The sequence below is a fragment of the Mastomys coucha genome, unplaced genomic scaffold (genome assembly GCF_008632895.1).
Source record: "Mastomys coucha isolate ucsf_1 unplaced genomic scaffold, UCSF_Mcou_1 pScaffold6, whole genome shotgun sequence".
In the NCBI taxonomy this organism is placed as follows: domain Eukaryota; kingdom Metazoa; phylum Chordata; class Mammalia; order Rodentia; family Muridae; genus Mastomys; species Mastomys coucha.
In genome coordinates, this window is record NW_022196912.1 from 122,821,816 (window position 1) to 122,842,021 (window position 20,206).

General features: G+C 56.6%; 1 protein-coding gene across 6 annotated transcripts in view; it reads right to left on the minus strand.

Moving 5' to 3' along the window:
- Positions 1–2,273: 2,273 nt before the first annotated feature.
- Begain (brain enriched guanylate kinase associated) overlaps positions 2,274–20,206 on the minus strand; it is a 35,550-nt gene continuing 17,617 nt past the window's right edge. For all 6 annotated transcript variants that reach the window (XM_031355358.1, XM_031355356.1, XM_031355357.1 and 3 more), the window contains exons 3-7: positions 8,784–8,945; positions 7,601–7,667; positions 6,951–7,058; positions 5,379–5,462; positions 2,274–4,393 (exon numbers count right to left, since the gene is read on the minus strand). In XM_031355358.1, coding sequence (XP_031211218.1) covers positions 3,041–4,393; positions 5,379–5,462; positions 6,951–7,058; positions 7,601–7,667; positions 8,784–8,945 — 1,774 coding nt within the window. In that variant the 3' untranslated portion in view covers positions 2,274–3,040. The remainder of the gene's footprint in view (positions 4,394–5,378; positions 5,463–6,950; positions 7,059–7,600; positions 7,668–8,783; positions 8,946–20,206) is intronic.

Here is a 20,206-nt window from a genome sequence, read left to right on the forward strand (position 1 = left end):
CCCTCAAAGAACTCAGGACCCCTGGTAGCATCTTCACAAGTGTCTCCCTGAGTGCACGCCTGAATAAGCTAGAATACAGAAGCAGGGGGGCCCAGCCTTCTCCAGCCTCTCACACTCCTCCTCCTGCGGCTGCCATCCAGGGTTTCTATCTTCCCCAGGTTATCTTCTGTCCCACTGCAGTGATTGGCTCTGGTCACCTGGCTTTTCCAGGAGGGTTAGAAGGTAGCTATAGAAGAGTTCCTTGTCTATCTTAGTACCCAGCCCTCTCCAGCCAGTGTCCCTAGGACAATGGGATCATGGAGCCCTGGTTAGACTCTGGGCCTGCCTCCTGATGGTGTGGGATTGGCTTCTCATGTGAGAAAGCCTTTGCTTTCTCAGCTACACAGTGGGCCGTTGGGACAGTGAGGGTAGGGAAAGAGCTCTTCAGACTGTCTCCTTGATGGTGCTACCAGGACAGACAGATGCCGTCTGAATCTCCCATGCTGACTCAGGTCCAGGTGAACAGTCATGGCTTTCATTGTGGTCACGTCTTCCCTGGGGCCATCCCTAGGGTCTGGTTTCTCCCTGGAGTAGCTGGTGCACTGTGCCTCTGTGTTTGCCCCCAGCTGGCTTCCTGGGGAGGAGGGCAGGTATGTCCCATGCTTCCCCTGTTTTCTTCAAATGCCTCTTCCAAAGAACATTCAGAAAGATTGACTTTGATCCTAGCTGAGGTGTCGGGAGTTCACCATTTGCAATTTAAAAATAGGAAAGCTAAATTTGGAAAGCACGGAGAAAGATGAGCCTGGAGTGTGGGTTCTCCCTCCACCCACCCTCCCCAGCCCATCTCAGCCCATCCCACTTTCACATCTGCAATCTGCAACATCAGATCAGAGGGATCCTGGGAGAGAAGCTGCCTTGTCTAGAGAGGCCTGCACGGGTTGGACCCACTCTTGGCTTGTCCACCTAGTCAGGTTGTGACTTTCATCTGTCTTACTAAGGAGGCCCCTTCTCAAGAAGCATGCTCCAACCACCTGTCCCTGAAGCCTGTAGCCTTGATTCCTTTTACTGTCTCCCAAATGGCTCTCCATACTCTGCTACCCCAGCTGGACACCATACAGGAGGTTGCCGACTGTCTAGAAGGCCCCAGGAAAGGACTGGTGTCCTCCAGATAGAAAGAAAGGGGGGAAATTAGCCCTACTTATGGTGATAACCAACCAGTGGGAGTGTAGCCATGCACTTCCCATTGGGGTCTCGGGGACAGGGCATGGATTGTTTGCAGGGGTTGAACATAGGGATGGGCATTGTTGTAGACTAGGCAGGGTCTGAGTGGACTCCAGAGAAGGTGGTCTGTGGATGAGGGGCTCCCTACCAGGGCTTACCTGGCAATCTGGGTATATGGGGACTGCCAGAAGCTACTGTCCCCTATGACAACAGGTATGAGCACAGAACATTGGAAACTAGTGGCCCCTCTGTCAGAGAAGCACCAGAGAGCACTAACTGTTTTAGCGTGTCCTGCCGTCATCTGCCTGGGCCTTTGCTGGAGTTACCTGGTGAACTGTGCCTCTCCTGCCCCCCTCTCCTCTAGGACAGAGGACTCTCCCTGATTTGGATTCTATGAGGCACTTTATCCTTGACACTCTGAGCCTAGCATTACATCTGTCTCCCAGCCTCCTGTGGGCAGGGCTAGCATGGGGCTGGATAGATGGCGCTAACACAGGGTACAAAAGGAAATCATGAAACCCCAACCCAGAGCTTACTCTAGAAAAGAAGTGCTGTGGCCAGAGGGATGCACAGCCCCCGGGTTCTGGCGAGCAGCACCCCAGTGCTCTGCCAGCTGCTAGCTTTGAAGGCCAAGGCAGAGCTGCTGCAGGGCATGTGGCTGGGATGAGGTAGTTCTCAACAGGAAAGGCCCCTGGATGTCCACAGGGAGCAGATGGAGAGCCCTTCTGCAGGAAGGAGCCACCGTCCTAGGCCTCGTTGAAAACCCCACAATGCATTTTCAGGAGTTGAATGACTGTGTGTCAGATGACCAGGCACACAAAGAAACCGAATGACATGAGCAGGAAGCGAGGACACAGACCCTCGTCTGTGTTTGACAGTGAAGCAGACACAGGCTTGCATGAACTGGAAGGCAAGCGGTATAGACCCTGCAGGGTGAGCCACAAGGAGGGAGACATGGCAGTGCCATCAGAGGACAGAGTTGGTGGCTCTGCCATACAGGAGCCAGTGAGGGACACCAGGTCTCTGCTTCAGGTACTGGCTAACGCTGTTGGGAAAGAAACAACGCAAATCTGTGCTCTTTCCACTGCTGTCCTTTATTAAGGAATGCGAAATACAGTACTAACGGACTGGCATGCATCACAGACAACAGGTTCACAGGGGTGGGAGGAGCCTCATGTCTGAGGTAGAGTCAGGTGGTGTTGGGAGGGGGAGGGGAAGGAACGAGCACCGGCTGTTCTGGGGGTGTCCCTGGCCTCTCTTGGGCCCACAGGCCGGGCCACGGAAGAGCTCAGGGTGGATCAGGGCAGAGTGCTGGCTGCACTGTGAGACGAGAGCATAAGACATTTTCTGCGCCCTAAGTGGCTTTGGTTCCCCCTCCTCAGTGTACAGAACTTCCCACTTGTTCCCTTGTTTCTGGCTTCTCCCCTCTTGTGGAGACTGGTCCCTCTAGGGCCCCAGCCTCCCCTTCCCTGGGGCAGGCCCCACGCACCCTCACTGGAAGTGAACTTCATGTGGGGCACGCCAAGGCTGCCATCCAGAATCTGGCGGCAAGTGCGCGAAGAAACACTCTTTTCCCTAAAAAAATAGCTTCACTTACAAAACAGGGGATGCTCACTTCAGGGAAGGGTGCAGAGCGGAAATATTCTGGGTTTGTAGCAGAGGCTGGGGTGGACAAGACGACGGCAGAGGGGGTCTCTTCAGGTTCTACTGGGGTGGCAGTAAGAGGGTCAGGAGGAACTGGAAGGGTTGTTCCTTGGCAGGGGATGGGACAAGGGGGTTAGCTACTCCCTATATGGGGCAGGGTGGTAGGGAGCTCCTGACTGCAGCCTGCTGATGGCAGTCAGTTGAGCAGGGTACCATAGAGCTGGGCTTTAGTGAGACTGTCCTTGCGGCTCAGCCCAGAGCCTCCAGTCCTTGGGAAGGCCTGCTGGGGGCTGAGGCGGGTGGGAGGGTGCATTTCGGGAGAGGCCTCCATGGAGCTAGGCTCCAGGGAATCCCGGGAGCCATGCTCGGGCTCCGGGCTGCTGCCAGCCCCACACAGCTGCACCCTGAGCCTATCTCCATCCCCGTCACTGGTCGCGTAGCCAGTGAGAGCATCAGCCGAACGGCTGGGGCTGAGGCTCAGATCGCCACCTGCTCGGAGGAAGCAGGGCTCGGCCAGATGACCCTGAGACAGGTCATCGCCCTCCGAGAAACTATCGGCCTTGTAGGTGGCATAGAGGGGGCTAGCCCGGCCCTCGGCCTTCTCGCCGGGGCTGCCACTGCCACCGCTGCCGCCGCCGCCGTAGTAACGGTCCGAGTAGGGCGAGGCGGCGCGGCCTGCTGCGGCGCCGGCCTGGTAGGGGTAGGCGCCCACATCCTCCACGCTCACGGGCCGCCACTGGCCTCGAATGTCCTCCCCGGCAAGCCGGTTCCCGCTCGGCTTGGCGCGCAGGCTCCACAGGTTTGGAGGCATGAGAGCCTGCTGGGGGCCGGGGGAGGCCGGGTAGCGGTAGGGCTCGGCCGGGTACGGAGACACAGTCCGAGCGAAGCTTGGGGCCACCTGGGCCTCCAGCGGGGAGCCCAGGGTGGCCGCGGCCTTGGCGAAGCGAGGGCCGCTCCCGTAGGTGGCGGAGGGCTTGCGGCTGAAGAACTCATCGCGGCTGCTCAGGTAGATGGCCTGCTGCGAGGCGGTCAGCGTGCTCGCCTGCGCGTGCTCCTTCTCCTCGGACGTGGCGCTGAAGCTGGAGTAGGAGCTGGACGTGGGCAGCGAGGCCGCGTAGCCCTGGAAGGCCTCGCGGCGGTAGGCCTCGGGGAAGGCCGCTGCTTCCGCCTCTTCCTCCTCCTCCGCCGCGCTGTCGGTGGAATTCTGCGCCCGCAGGAAGCCCACGTCGGTCACCGGCGTGTCCACGCTGGGACGCCGGTCATGCTCGTGCTCGTCGGGGCAGTAGAGAGCCGTGTCGCTGCAGTAGAGGTCTCCCTTGTACGGGGGCCGCGGGCCGGGCTTCTCCACGCCGTCGCGGTAGCCCAGGTCGCGGGCCGAGGCATCGGACATGCGCGAGGACAGGCTGCCGGGGTCCGGCTTCTCCAGCACCTTGGCGATGACGCAGGTGGGCACGCTGTCGGCGTAGGCCGGATGGCACAGTGGGGACGGCAGGCTGCAACCATGCTTCTCCATGTGCAGGCTCACACGCTGCTGGAAGTCCGAGGGCAGCTGGAACGGGCGTGAGGAGGAGAGGACAATGGGGACAGGTCATAGCAAAGAGGCTCAGCCCTGGCCCCGAGGCCAGGGCCACACCAGCATCAACAACAGAGACAGAGAGACAGACAACAGGCCTCCCTAGGTGTCTCACCTCACACCAGCGGGAACAAACTTAACCCCCACGGATGAAGGTGTCCTCGGCACCTGGGGTTCCCCATCACCTCGACCCACCCACTCTAATGGGCCCAACGGAGGTGCCAGTCAGTCTAGAGAAGCTGGAACCTAGCCAGGCTCCAGACCAGCACCCTTCCTGGGTCCTGCCTAGAGAGGGGCGACTTGTTCTTGCTGGACCCCAGTGAGGGGGGCCCCCTCCCCCATTCATCGCTGAACAAGACAGATTCAGAAAACAGATGCAACAAAGATTGAGCGGCCAGTGCTAGGCCAGGGGTCTCCATCGAATGCCTGTGGCAGGTAGGGGGTGTCCCACTACTGTTTGATCTATTTTGTGAGTGTCGTGGGTTCGGCCTGGCCTAGGGAAAGGGGTCATGGAAAGTGGTCTAGGTAGAAGATTCCTGGTGCGTGTGTGGTGGGAGAGACAGTGTGACCAGAATGGTCACGGGCAGGCAGGGTGGACTCTTGTCTAGTTTAGTTTAGTGTCGACTTGGGCTCTGCTGCAGCTCACTTCAATAGAGCCTGCCCTTCAGGTTCCTGACTCTAATAGTGACCAGGCCCCATGGTGACTGTGTGAGGTACACACAAGGGGCAGCCCTCAAATGAAACGGGTGTGTGTAGCCCAAGGGTGGGTCTGGGAAGTGTGGTATGGGGGCTCCTTTCACCGTCAGGAAGCCGGGACCCAGGTGCACGAGGGACGAGGGTTCAGGCTCACCGGGTAGCTTCTTCCTGGAGGGTGGGGAGAGGCTTCGGGGTGGGGTGGCCCAAAAGGAGCCGGGTGGTCCCGGGACGGGGCGGGCCTGGCTGTGGGGTGGGGCCACGTTACCTCGGACACCTTATGGACCCTGCCGTAGGTCTGGCTGCACTGCAGCAGCTGGGCCGCTAGATTGCAGTCCTTCCTATAGAGCTCCTGGAAGACAAGAGACGCTGTTTGGCGCAGCCGCCCTGGCCGGTGCCCAGAGCCAGCAGGGCAATGGGAGCGGAGAACAGAACAGGCAGGGTGGCTGGTCCTGGCTGGTCCCTGCCTGGGCTCCACACTGTCAGTGCTTTGACCTGCTGGTATGTGGAGGGTGCCCAGTCAACACTGGGCCCTCCACAGGTTAGGGCAGCAACAGGTGGGCCCCCATCAGCTCTGAGCCCCCAGAAGTTAGCAGGTTGGTCTACCAGGTCTGGGGTTCCTATTCCTGGAAGCTCCTGGAATCCAAAGATGACTCAGTGGGAGTGCTGAGCACAAGTCAGGGACAGGGATGAGCCCCAGCTCCCTCCCATCTTAGTCTCCTGCTGTGGCTCAACACACTTCATGGGGTTGACTGTCCTCTGTCCTCGGGGCCGGTTTGCCAGGCAGTGCTGGGGTCAAGGCAGGTACGTGACCCCAGGTGCAAGTGGGACCCTGCTCAGCCTTGTGAGCTGAAAACAGATGCAAACAGTAGGAATGAGGGCAGTTCCCTTTTGGAAATAAATCTCTGCTGCATGTGCCTGGGTTGGACTCCTCCTTCCTTCTCCATAAACTACCTCTGGCCCACAGAGCCCAGGACTACTGCCTCAGCTCCACTCAGCTGGGACCAGTGTCCTGACCTGCCCTCTCCTATCCCACCTTCGCACTAGGCCTGCATGAGGGAGGGAAATTGGGTCTTCCAGACCCTCTCAATTCCTCCCTGAACTTCCTAGGAACAGAGTTACAAGTCAGCCCCCGTAAGTCCCCACAGCAGCTGTCATGGGAACCAGAAGGCTGCGGGCACTGAACAGCCAGCCCAGGTCAGCCATGATGTGTAGGGCATGCCATCCAGAGAAGCAGATGACCCCAGGAAGGGCCCAGGCCACCAGGCCTCTGAGAACCAAGTCTCCAAATCCTAAGTGATCCACTAGTGAGACTACCAGAAGCTGGAGCTGGCACACACAGGCACTTCGCACTTCTAGCACACTACCCAGACTGTTGGCTGTCCAATTAACTCTGTACTTTCCCTATATAGACTCAGAGTTCAAAAGGGCAACCATTTTTCTTTCCTCAGACTATGTTGGCCAGACTGTAATCTCAGAACCTCCTACAGTCTTGCAGTAAGGAGCAGGGGCTAATTAATGTGTTCACAGTCAGCCCAAAGGGGACAGTGGCAGGGCCACTCACGGGCCCTTTCAATATCTACACAGTTGTGGTATCATACTGGGGCTAGCTGAAGTTACAAGCTGAGCGGCCTGGGATCTTGTGTGGGACAGAGGACTCCTGAATCCCATCTTCATTCCTTTCCCAGTTACCCTGAACACTGCTCCAAGTCCTCACTGCCCTACCCACACCCTTCTCCGGAGCCAGGCTGCAGTCTCTTGGAATCAGAAAGGCCCTGCCTGCCACGGCTTCCCCTGGGAAGCCCCCAGACAACATCTGCCACATGTCCACAGAACTCACGTTGTCCTCCGACAGCTTGTCAATGGTCACCTTAGCCTCCAGCAGGTGGCTGTTAAGCGCGACAATCTCGTGGCTCATGGCACGCTTCTCTTCCTCATAGTGCTGGCCCTGGGCAGTGGGGAAGGAGCGGCCTGTGGTTAGTGCCATAGCCCAGCTATTGGGTCAAGGCTTTTGTGAGCCAACAGCTGTTGACGACAAGGTGCCCAGAAGGCTAATGGTGCAAGGGCTAAGACCGCAGACTGACCCAGGTTTAATCCCACCCCACCACTGACCAGCTGGACCAGCCTAGGCCAGTGGATTCCACTGAGCCTCAGTCACCTGCTCTTGGTGTCCTGTTTCTGAGGTGGGGGGTGTGGCTTGCCTGCCCATATCACTCAGTGAGTTGGGAGAACAATGCTCAGCATGGCCCCCACCTGTCCTGTGCCTTTGGGACAGTCCTGCGTCAGTTTGAAGACAGGCAGGCACGAACACACCCAATACCAGACAAGACCAAGTGGGAACCTCCTCATTTTAACATAGGGGAGGTGCCAAAACTCCATGGCTGTCTCTGCACTGCCCGCACAGGCTCAGTTGCCCTGGACCCCACCTCCCTGTTACCCTGAGGGTACCTCCCACTCAGGGCCACACGGTGAGAAGTGCTGGGGCCTTACCATCCGGTACAGCTTGTCCTCCAGCTCCTGGTTGATCCTCTGCAGCGCCATGTAGTTGCTCTGAATCCTACAGCAGGAAGCAGTGGGGGTCACAACTTGCAAGGCCTGACTTTCCTACAACCCCAGCGACCTCACTGCCATCACGCCCTTCCTAACATGGCTGCCAGGCACCTAAGCTTGCCCCACCAGCTCTACCTGATTCAGTGTCTGCGCTTAAGTTCTCCTAGGCCATGGCTGAAGCCCCATTATCCTGCCCACCCACAGTAGGGCTCCTTGGAGAACACAGGAAGGCATATCCATCCACATGTCTCAGACGCTGGCAGGGTGGTTTACGGATCAGTTGTACACGAGAGGGAGACACATGTATGAGCGGCCCTGGGATGAGTGCCAGTGAGCAAGTGTGGTTCCACTTGGGAAAGCAGGTATGGCTTTGGATGACTTGCTGGTGGTTGGGGGACTGGGTATGGTGGCCCTGATGTCCTCTAGACAACCTTTGTGGTATTATTTCTGCCTTACCAACAGGAAAGGGACACAAAAAGATGCTTAATACAGTTAAGTGGCAGAGCTGGGACTTCAACCAAGGTCTGGCTGCACTGCCCAAGCTTGGCTTCTGCACAGCTTGACGGTGACATTCAGAAGCCCAGAAGAATGGGGCCATTCGATGAGGGACAAAATGCCCTCAGGACAGCGCCAGCTGCTACTCTAAATATTTAAAACAAATTCAACCTCCAGCAGTCTGTGTCGCCTTTGTATTTCTAAGCTGGGGATGCCCACAATAGGGCTTAGAAAAATAAACGCACAGAAGGAAAATATGTTAAGAATCACCCTCCTCTCAATGCATTCTGAGTCCCCAAGCCAATCAAGGATGCAGCTCCTACATTCAGATTCATCTCAGGAGATTAGTGGCCAGTGATGGGGTGGGCGGGGGCTGGAAGCAGACCCTTCTGTGCTGCTGTCAGCTTGTCCAGAGCCAGAGCAGATCGAATATGAGGGGGCAAGGAGCCAGGTCTGGAAGAGGGGGCTGAAGGAGCCTGCCACTAGTATCAGTGGCCCTGGGTTCAAGCCCCAGGTGGCCTGCTCTGCTCTTGGTTCTACAGGGTAAATGTCCCCCAGAGGTGAGATTGGTGTGATCCATCTCCTCCCCCCACCCCCGCCTCTCCCCAGTCCCCTAGCCCATCCTCACCTGCGCAGCTTCTCCGTGACCTTGTCCAGCTCCTCCTGTGCACGCCTCAGCTCAATCTCCAGGTAGTGGCGGGTGGAGTCAAACTCTGTCTCCAACTTCTCCAGCTTATGCGTGGTGTAGGACAGCCGCTTGCGCAGCTCGCCCTTCTGTTCCTGGAGGGCACTGCAAGACACCAGGCTGTGGCTCTGAGCATGGGGGAACTGAGGTGACACCAGCCAGCCAAGCATGCTGTGGGCATGTACTGTGTGCGTGCACTCAGGCATGTTCCCCCACTCTCGTACCCCACATGGCGGCTGTGCCAGCACTCAGGTCCCCTCAGGGATCAGGACTCTGTGCTGCCTTGTGGGAGCCCCAACACTAAAGAGGGTGGTAACTTCTAGTAGACTTGCTATAAGGCAGGGGCAGGGGGGACGTTCAGGAACCATGTTGGAAACCTCGGGTAGGAGGTGGCAGGTGCTGGGAGCCAAAACTCTGCCCAGATGTGCTGTGGGGACCTCCCTGACTCAAAATTCAGTGAGGGGTATGGACGGTGGGCAGGCGTACCCATCAGAGGTGTCTTCAACCCAGTGAGTAAGCTGCACGTGCCGTGGGCGGGCACACCTCCAGCCACCCGTATTAAGCATTCCTGGATTCCTGCCCAGGCCTAAGGGAAGGAGGCGGGTCCTCCTGGGCCTCAGTCCCCAAAAAGAGAATCCAAAGGAAACCCAGAGGCAAGGCACTGCTGCCCACACAAGCCCAGCTGCCAGGTGTTCTGCCAGTTGGCTCTAAGCTGCTCTCCTCCAGGCAGCCCGCCTGGATGCACCCACCCACCCACTCCAGGCAGCCACTACTACTTTGTGGGGTGGCAAGCTTCCTGAAGTACCCACTTCATCCAAAGCAGAGTTGTAGCCCCTGAGGTTGGGGGCTCCTTGCGGGGAGGAGGGGCTCCTGACTGTACCCTTCGGAATAGGCGAGCGCACTGTCCATCTGCTGGGGTGGCCCCCTCAGCCTGACTCTTCACACTCTGCCAGCCTCCGGGCCAGGCTCTTCAGAGGCTGTTGCTGCAGCATGTTAGGCCCCCACCTTCCACCTTGACCCTTTCAAGGGCCCGAGAGGCAGCCTGCCCCATCTACCTACAGCCACCTACCTATCTTTTCTCAGTTTGGATCCTGCTCACCCTGTTCAGACTGAGCCAAAGTCACCCCCATCCTTCCTCTCCCCTGCTCTGAGAACCAATCAACAGGAACAGACGCCATAGTACAGATCGGGTACCCACCAAGACAAATTGCTCCGCAGAGCCTTAGTTTACCCTGGGCATCGAGTAGGCTTCTTGACACGGGTGATCACCAGCCCTTCCTTCCCCTGGCACCCGAGCCCCCCAGCCATCATAGCCACCTGTCCCTCCAGGACAGCTGTTGGCCAACAGAACCCCCAGCTGCTAGATCTCCAGCCTGCTTGCTCCAGCGGTTCCATCACCCAGGCCACTGACCCAGACACACATCCTCAGTCATTGCTGGTGGTGTTCCTGTGGCATCTTCTCCCTTGCCATCTGGCACCTTCCTACCTGTAGGCCTTTGTCTAGCCAGAACTGCCACTGCACTCAGCATCATCTCGGGCCCCACCCACCACTATCCCACTGCTTCCAGCCTCTGAACCCTGAAACCTAGAGAGAGCCATGGCAACTCCTCCTTGTCCCTCCCTCACGTCTGGCCGTACCCTGGGGTCAGAAGCTCCTGGACAGGGAAGGCCCAGGTGGTTACTTGGGTATTGCCATCATCTCCAGCCAATGTCTTATTCTCCCATGGACTAACTGGACCTCTCCCAGGACCTCAGTGTCCACACTTGCAAAGCAGAATGGCCTTTCCATATACAGGGAGCACAGCTGCCGCTGGTACCTGCGCTGGATACAGGACCTGACACAATGGTATGGTGTTGGAGGTGTCCCCGTGGGAGTGGGGCTGCAAGACCACTGGGAGACTAGCTTAAGTTGTCGACTCCTGTGCTCCTAATGGGCAGGGATTTGGCTAGATAGGTGTAGCTGCTGGGTTGGGGCTTCCTGGTACCCAGACATAGCCTTTTTTTTTCCCCCAGGGGGAGTGAGGTTTATTTCAGTTTACAGGTTACAGGCCATTAAATTGTGAAGGGGAACCATGGAGACAGCCCCTTAACATACGCGCAGGGGAAGGGGGCTGAGGAGCTGAGAGCAGCCTGAGCCTCAGCAGCCCCAGGAGTGATGATGGTGGCTTCTTTTTGGTCAGTGTCCTGGTGAGGGAAGGGTGGTTGCATTGTAGGTCCTCTTCACCCACTAGAAGACCTGGGCAGGCATTATTAGAGTCCTGACCCCATGCTTCAAGAGGGGGCCTGAAGGCCTTCTATAAGGTCTCTCTGGCCACTCACAGGAGCCCAGCGATGGAGCTAGGCTGTATCAACAAGGTTTTGTGAGCCAGGAGACTTCTTCTGAGGCCATCTATCCTGGGGAGCTGGACGCAGACATGGGACACAAGTCCTGGGACAGACAAAGAGACACCAAGGAGTAGGGGTATACAAGGGGAGACAACAGGTGTGTTACCTGTCCCAGAGCGAGGGTAAGGACCTGGCCAGGCGGCCCTGCAGGACTCGGGGCTGCCCGAGGCACAAGGGCACCCAGGGGCTGTGCAGCCTGTGGGCGAAGAGGACGGAGCTGCTCAGAACATGTGGGGTGCAGCCGCGGGGCTGAGGCCAAGAGACAAGGGGGCAGGATTACTCAGGGGCAGCTGTGCATCTGATGGCCCCACTGGTGGCTCCAAAGAGCTCTGAGCTCACTGGTGACACTAAAGCCCCCTTGGGGTAGGGTTCCTTGGTCACCAGCTGGGTTAATTGGGGGGTTCTCTTCCTACCCACAGGCCTGCATCCTCTATCTTAGCCTCACGTATGTTGCAGGGAGAAAGTCTCCCCTCCTGCCTGCTCTAGATCTGTCAATCGCCTGTCCTGCACTAGGGCTGGGTTTCTGGCAGGCTCTGTTCCTGATGTGCATGACGTGCTGGCGAAGGGAACAGGCAGCCCCTCTCTACAGTGAGGCCACATTGGCTGTCCTTCAGGCTTTGGGGTGTGCAGATGACAGGTGTCTCTATCCTCGGCTAGGACCTTGCTCATCTACCCCATCCCCCACCCCAGCGCTCCTGTGCTGGAGCCTGACTGGACAGTGGGTGGGTATAGCAAAGGACACTGGTCTGGCTCAGACCTGATCTGACACTGCCCTGCTGGAGGATACTGCCACACCTGTGTGCCTGCCACACGGCCATGGCCTGTCTGGTCAGGCCTGACACATGGACTTGAGGGGACACATGGCAGGCATACTTAGGGCTGAGGTATAGTCAAGCAGCCACCGCAGTGAGCCAGTCCCACCCACAGAAGCTCCTGGCTGGCCCAGAAACTAGGTTTTCAAAAAGGGCTTCAAGAGAAGGCAGACGTGCCAAGAGCTGTGTAATCCCATTTTAAAAACTCACTGTACAGACCATCACAGAAGAAAAGAAATGCTCATTTGTTACGCCTGGGTAGTGGAATGCTGGGCAATTGAAAAAAAAAAAACTATACTATTCTGGGTTTGTCATCTTTTCTACAGAGGAAAAATTGGAAGAAAAACTTTTCTTAGGATCAAATTCTGTCACTGGAAGAAAAGTTCCCGCAAGCATGGAGTGATGAGATGAGAGCTGCAGGGGTCGGGGGCTGGAGGCTCTCAGCCCTTCACACAGTAGCCACTCCCAAGGCTGCAGAGGCTGAAGCAGGCTGGGCCAAGACCAACAACAGTGGCCAGCCACAGTGTCTTCCTCTAACACCTTACCAACTGGGCTCTGGTCAATGGCCCCTCTGCAGGGACGTCAGAAGCTTGGATATCTCGGCACTAGATGAAGTCTGGAACCCAAGGGGAAACTGAGGCTGCGAGGGGATACATGTCTGATTCTGATCACTTACAGGGCATTGTAATAGCACCACTATTGCACAAATGTCTGCTTTTGTTCTGAGCCAGGCAACACAGGGAAAGTGTGAGTGTAGCATCCGATACAGGAACCATCCTCCCAGACCTGAGGAAAGGCTCCAGGGATATTATGCCACAGTCCCGAGAGCACCAGCTATGTCTCAGGACAGAGATGTGGCCCACCCTATTCCTCTCTTGCACCCCATTCAGGAGAGGCGATAGGAGGAAGTGAGCTGGCTGTGGGCTGTACCCACCTCTAGCAGGGCCAGAGATTGCTCTAGCTTGGTCATCAAGGCTGCCTGCCCTGGGACCAAGCCACCAGCATGGATAAGAGCAGGTGATGCCCCGGTACTGGTGCGTTTCAGGAAGAGACAGGGTGGGTCTCTGTCATGTGCTGCTTCCCAGCATGCACAGAGCTCATTTCCTCCCTACTAGGCATGGAAGCAATCCTTTCTCTTAGGGAGGGAATCTGTTGACACGTCTGTCATCTTCCCTGGGGAAAAGCCTGACAAAGCAGCTGAGGGACCCTGGGGACCAGCAGGGGTCCTGAGGGTAGAGAAAGCTCAAGACACTGAAGGAACAGCAGGTGTGGACCAGAGCCTCCTCACACTGCTAGGAAGCAGGGACTGTCACTGCTCATCTTAGATGCAGACAGCCACCTGTGGAGCTCGAGGCTGCCTGTGCTCACTCCAGCATGCTCAGGCAAGAAAGGTTTCAGCCTCATCTGAGGACTCTACACCGTAGCTGAAGGCTCCTGAGCTAGCTGGGCCCGTCCTTTCGGCTGAGTTCCTTCCTAGGACTCACCAGCCACTGTCCTCACTCCCACCAGCCATACCACCCCACCCTCAACCCACCCCAGAACGTCTAGCCTCCCTCTTCTTTCTTGGCATACTCAGCTTAATGCCTCTCCTGCCTCTAGGGATCTTCTCTCACCATGCTGGGCCACCTGTCCTTCAGGGGACTCATGCCCATGTTTGCCTGGTGACTGCTTTCTGGTCTACACGGTGATGGGGTGGGGCTGGACTTTTAGTCATCGGTCCAGGATTAGTGGTGGGCCAAGGGTTGCTCTGGCCTTGCTTTGTGGGGCCCTGCAGAAAGCCTGTGTGCAGCTTTCTTCTCTCTAGCATGGCCCAAGCAGTCATGCTCCAACAACACCAAATTGCTTGTCATTCTTCACACGCTGCAAGCGCTTTCTCATTTTGGTGACTTTGTTCCCAAGTCCCCTCTGCCAGGATCTTGCTCTGCCTGCCCCAGGTTAACTCTTCCCCACCTGAAAGCCCAGCTGGTCAACTCTCCCTGGAGAGGCCAAAAACTGCTCCCCGGGATGTTCATGTTGTCAGCCTGGCTACCTTTGAATGCAAGAGTGCAGGGGTCTTCTATGTTACCTGGGCCCCCTAACTCCAAGCTCTTCTGACAATTGGATGGCTAAGCAGACCACACCCTGCCCTGGCCACTGTACCCAGCCTAAACACTCTCAGGCCACCACTGCCTCGGCCTCTATTTGCCTTGGAGCCTCATGGCTTTCCCATCTCCTCAAGGCCTGGAGTATTCTTCCAGGAGGATCCTCACCTACATGCCACCTACTCTGATAGGCTCTCCTCAGTCTTCTTACGGAGTGGATAGCTACAGTGGTGTGCCAGGTAACCTGCCCACCAAGCCCTATGAACAGTCTCAGGCCTCAGCACCTAATCTGACAGTGCAGGAGCAGGGTCAAGCATGACCCAGGGCTGGATTCCTGTTGTCAAGTAGCCTAGAATACCCCAGGTTACCTAACCTGAGCCTTAAGCTAACTCCCTGGGGACCCCATGTCCAGACAGTAGAAACGCTGCTAAACACTAAAAGACTTCCCCAGCCTCCCTGAGGCAGCTCTGGGCCACCACAACCCCATGGATTAGCCATAGCAACCTATTCCCCTCTTATTCAACCCCTAGCTCCTCGGGGGCCCTGATGGGTGCTGCATTAGGTCTGTACTGACATGGCTGCCCATCTTCAGAGTCTGTTGTGCAAGTGGTCACCACTAGATGGCTCTACCCTTCGTACCTGTGGCTGCCCCTCCCTCAAGAACTGGTGAGTCACTGACAGTGGATGACTGGACACTCAAGCCTGCACGGGAGCCCCACCCATCCTGTCCACCATCTCCTCTGAGCTCCCTTCCCCATCCCCCTTTTCCAGTAAGGTCAGGCCTGTCCTGGTCACAGGACTTGGGTGGGCTCAGCTCTGTGCTGTCCTGTCCCCAACCCCTGGTCCCAGTGTAGAGGCCAGATGCTAATGTCTCGCCACTGTATTGCCATCATGGTCACTGAGGTGTCACATAACCAACAGCCCCCGTGGAAGGGTCCTGCATGCATGCCTGTGGGCCTTTGTGTTGGCGGCCATAGCAAGGGGCGGTCTGGAAGGGGGTTGGCCCCAGGGATCTCAGGTCTCCACATACTGGGCATCTGCCCCGGCTCTATCTCCAGCTTCTATGGCTATGCAGTTCAGGCTGACAGGGACCCTCTGTCAGATCAGGAGCTACAGCAGGAAAAAGGCAGCCCCTCACCTCATCTTATCAGGCAGCTACAGCCCTACCCAGTCACCCTCCCCTGCCAAGAGAGCCATGTGCCGAGCTGTGTCCTAGAGAGCCCTTGGGGTTGGTAGAGCTAGATGCCCCGGGGCAGCTATAAAACCACAGGGCCGAGTAGAGCCCCACCCCCGGTAGGGCCATCCTCTTCTCTGTTCCTACACTCCTCCCCAAGGCTTTTCCGATGCTCTCACCCCCACCCCAAGGACAGGAGGTTCCTACCTGGACTCAGTCCCTGAAGATGGACTGACCTGGGGTGCCACCATTATCCTCATGTCTCTGCACCACCCCCAGCGCCTCTTCCTCTCCCGCCCACCCACAGCATGGAGCACACAGGAAGCCGTCCAAGGGAACCTCCACAGATGTCACCCCATGTGCCACCTACCCACATCTGCCTGACACCTGTGCTATGTGCCTGGGATAACCCTCTGGGCCCTTCCTGTTTTGTGCTAGTTCCATCACAGGCTTCCTTCCTGAATCAGTGAGCCCCTCCTTCTAGATCATTCTCTCCAGCAGTCCTGTGGGTGGCTGCTTTTCACACCTCAATAACCACCTTCCCTGATCTTCAGGCACTGTCCGTTCTGCTGCCGGAAATGTATTCTGTCCCTGCTGTCTGTCTCCATGGCCCTGCCAGGCTTGCGGTACTGAATAACGCCCGTCGCTCCCTTCTTGTCCCTCACCTGGCATCTGGCTGGCTGGCAACCCTTTCCCAGCATCCTTTGAGGTTGCTCCTCATGCCTGCTTCCTATCAGCCACTCTCTTCCCTTGGGTGCACACGCTCACAATAATCCCCAGTAGCAAATATCACGAGCTGCCATGGTCCCCGGTGCTTCTAATTCCAGTCGTCTCCATCCTTCTGTCCCACCTGTCTGTAGGGTACCTGAGAATCTCTTCACAGACAGCATCTCCCGTGTCTGAAGAGTTCTGGACATTCCCCGTCCCTCCCATTGACCCTGCCTATAGGATGGGCCCCTTTCTTCCTGTACTTCTCAACCCTGCCTCCTACCTCACCCCAGTCCCCACATCCCCGGCCTCTGGACCTAGTCTTGAAGCAGTCACCTCGGGTTGGGGAGATCACCAAGCTGTGCTTGGGTTGGGGTCAAAGGTAGGAGGGAGTCCCATCCTGGGGTGGGATATATAGATGTGGGACCTGGATCAGCCAGGGGAGGGCACAGCTCCAGGAGTGCCCTGCATTGGAGAGCTGGCAGCACTGGATTTGGGGGCATCCCAGTGGTGGGTAAAGTACCAACGAAGCCTGGAAGAGGCTAAGCAGAGGGGCTACATGGGCCCCAGTACTCGGCTTTATTGGGGCTCCTGTCTTTCCTGACTGGCACTCTCATCCCTGCCCCCCCCCCAGACTGTCTCCCATCCTAGGACAGGGTTAGTATGCAGGAGAGGACAGTGGACAGATGGCCTGTCACCTGTCCCCTAGGTGCCACACCCCTCAGAACTCGGGTCAGGGGGCTGTACTGTCACCTGGGCACCAGGCTGGCTTGAGGACAAACCTTCATCCCCTTGCCACTATCAACAACCATGGGGGATTCACTCCTGGGGCAGCTGTAGGAGGTCTGCAGTCTCTCTGCTCTGGAGTTACAAAGCCATCAAGATCTGGGATGGGACAGGGACATAGGCTGCTGGGCAAGGTGGACAGTCGCTGCCCGGAGCCCTCCAGGTACCCAGGTTCCATGGTGTCCCTTCTTCCTTAGCCCCACAGGTCCACTCCTCCATACGTGTGCATGCATGCTCTCACAGGCTGTCTCCAGAGCTGTGGTGCCCACAGCATATGTTAGTGCCAGCGTCTGGAAGAAGGCACCCCATAGGAAGGAAGCTGTCTTTGGGGTCCCTCAGTTTCCCTATCTGAAACAAAATCCCATGGGCCACTTGTGACCACCATGATGTCCTGAGCCCCTCTCTCTCTGCCCCAGGGTCATGAGGCCTCCTGACACCTACTGCCCTGGCTAGGGATGTGGGTTACCTGGACCACTGCGGGGCGTGTATGAAGCAGATGGCCCCGTCGCAGCTCGGAAGGCCCCATTCCCGTGGCTGTTTTCCTTTTTAAAGTTTTTAGATTTATTTTATGCATATGGGTATTTTACTTGAATATTTGTGTATGATGTGTGTGCCTGGTACCTCTAGAAGTCAGAAGAGGGTGTTGGATCCCCTAAAATTGGACTTGTGGACAGTTTTGAGTTGCTCTGTATGTGCTGGGAATCAAACCTGGGTCCTTTGCAAGAACAAATGCTCTTAGCGCCTGGGTCATCCATCTCTAGCCCTGCATGTGTTTTCTCATCCAGGCCTGCCACAAACCCTGGACTCTCTCTTTCCTGCCTCCATCGTCCTCCTCACTATGGGAATATGGTCTAGGTGGGGCTACATGGCTCCAAGAGCCATGTCCATTCAAATGTATTCCATCTATCTAAAGTAGGTACCACCACCAGAGAATCAGAGAGGTTCAGAAGTTTACTCAAGGTCACACAGCCACTAGGTAGAGACCTGGACATTCAAGCTAGGATGGTGGCTCCATTCTCGTAGAACAACTTATTCCATGAAGGAGGTTTGTAGGGCAGGGTTCCAGCTAGGCTGTAGGGTCAGGAAACTCTGAAGGGATAGACAGGTAGAAAGAACAAAAACTACTTCATGTGCCAGGCCTCTACAATAGTCTGATCCCTAAAGGAAGAATTCAAGAGGAGGTAGTCACTCACACCTTAGTGAGAATTGGGTTTCTTCTAGTAGCATCAGATTTTAGAAGTAGAGGCAGGAGCCTTGAAAAACCTCATTTATTGATGATCTGGCTAATTGGGAGTAGTGAGTGGGTGGGCTTAAGGGAAAAGAAATGAAGAGTAGGGGATCTGAGGTAGGGAGACACCCCCACACCCAAGCCTGTGTACCCCCCAAAGCACACATCTCCTCACAGCTGCCCCGTTCACTCAGGCCTAGCACCTGTCATGCCACATCTGTCAGCAGATCTGGCTCAGTGAGCCCCCTATGTCCTCAGAACCCACCTCCTGGTCCACCTCCAAAGCTTACCAGGTCCCTAAAGTGGTTATCTCCTGCCTGCCAGGAGCTCAGGCCTCTCTCCCGGCTTGCTCTTCGCCTATCTTCCCAGGCTTGCAAAACTGCCCCTCCCCATAGATGGTCACCCTCCCATTTCTGTCCCCAAAGCACGTTTAATTGTCAACTTTACTTGTTTAGGAAAACTGCTGTCTGCACTAACTGGTTAGGGTGTTTTCTTCTATATATTCCTTGATTACAATATCATTGGTAAACAGTGGTGCTTAATAAATGTGTTGAGTCTGTGGTCAATGAGCAAACTAAAATCCAAGTGACAAGTCAGATGACCAAGGCAAGACCTTCAAGGGAGGGGAAGGAGGGCAGGGTGGATCCGGTGAGTGGGAGCAGAAGTGGGGGTGGGGTGCTGGGAGCTACACAAGGGGCCTGGGGAGCGGGGGTCTGGAGTCTTGGTTGCATCCTCAGCCTTGGCTTCAGGAAAGGTACATGTGGCCCTGACAGCCACTTGTTTCTCTGGAGCCAGCCTCGAGTGTGTGCCCCCCTCTGCCACCCCCATTCCAGCATGGAAGTCAGCCTGGCCTGCACAAGGTTCCATGAAAGCATTAAGGTTGAGAAGTTCAACGTGTGGGTCAAATGCATGAGCGGTATCCCTGTGAAAATAATACTGACTTCAGGACACCGGGACCAAGTTCAAGAAGAAGGCGGCCATGCAGGGCTCCTGAAAATCCATTAGCAACACACAAAAGACTTCAAACAGAGAGCAGGAGCAGGCTGGGCTCTGTTCAAAGGTGGAGTACCTGCTGGCACTTGAGGCCCCGAGTGCCAACCCAGTACCCCAGCTTGAGATATGCAACAGTGTCAAAGCCGTGATGTCCTGTCCACCCAAGGACCACAGTGAGCAGCATACGGTGGCAGAAGGTGCTGACCTGCTGGAACTGGCTGTATAAAGAATACTCACAATCCACAGCCACACTGGATCCCGCGGGGGAAGTGCCTGTAGATGCCACCCAAGACAGATATCAAATGACAGGAATCCAGCTAGGAGAGACCCCATGCCTACCTGATGGGGGAAGCTGCCAAGGACCTGGGCAGTGGCGTTGGGTGCCTCTGTCCTATGATCATGTGTGCCCTGCCACACACACAGGACACTTGTCCGTGGATGTCTACAGCAGCTTTGTCTACCATGACCCTATGGCTCAAGGGGATGGCCATTCACTGGGGCGACTCCCTCAGCCAACCAGCCTCAGGGAACAGATGGGGATTCAAGTGAAATACAGTAGGAGCTCCTCATAGACTCAAAAAGCCAGGATCCTGGTGACTCTGAGGTTGGGGCTGTGTTTGGCGGAGGTGGGGGCATCTTGGAGGTCTGGAATGGCTGGCAGTGTGCAGGTGGTCCCCGGGCTGCTCTACATGTTAGATGTGCAGTTGGTCACCGGCTCTGTGCTGCTTCTCTGGAGACTACCATGGTACTGCTTTATGGACTGGCTTTGGCAGAAGGCGTGGCCACCAGTGAGGGGATCTTTGGGCTTGCCAAATACCCTCTGCACCTCAGCACAGAGGCAAAGCTGCAGCTCAAAGAGAGAGAGAGGGGGGCTGCCTAACAGGGCACCACACATCAGGCAGCTGAGATGCAGGGACGTCCCAGTGCTTGCTGCAGCGTCTGAGTTTCATAGACAACTGGAGGTGGAGTACCTGAGCAGGGATGTGCAGGACTCAGAGGGAGATGTTGGGCTGCAGCCCTGAGGCCAGGGCATCAATAAGTGTGGTTGTGTACCTACTATGCGCCAGTGACCCCCAAGCAGTCCTACTGTGTGCAAGTGTCTGCCAGGCACTGGAGGTAGCAGAAGAGAGGTCAGAGCCAAGTCTTGTGCTCAGGGTGCCCATATGTGGCACTGGGAAGGAGAGGAACCTCATTCCAGG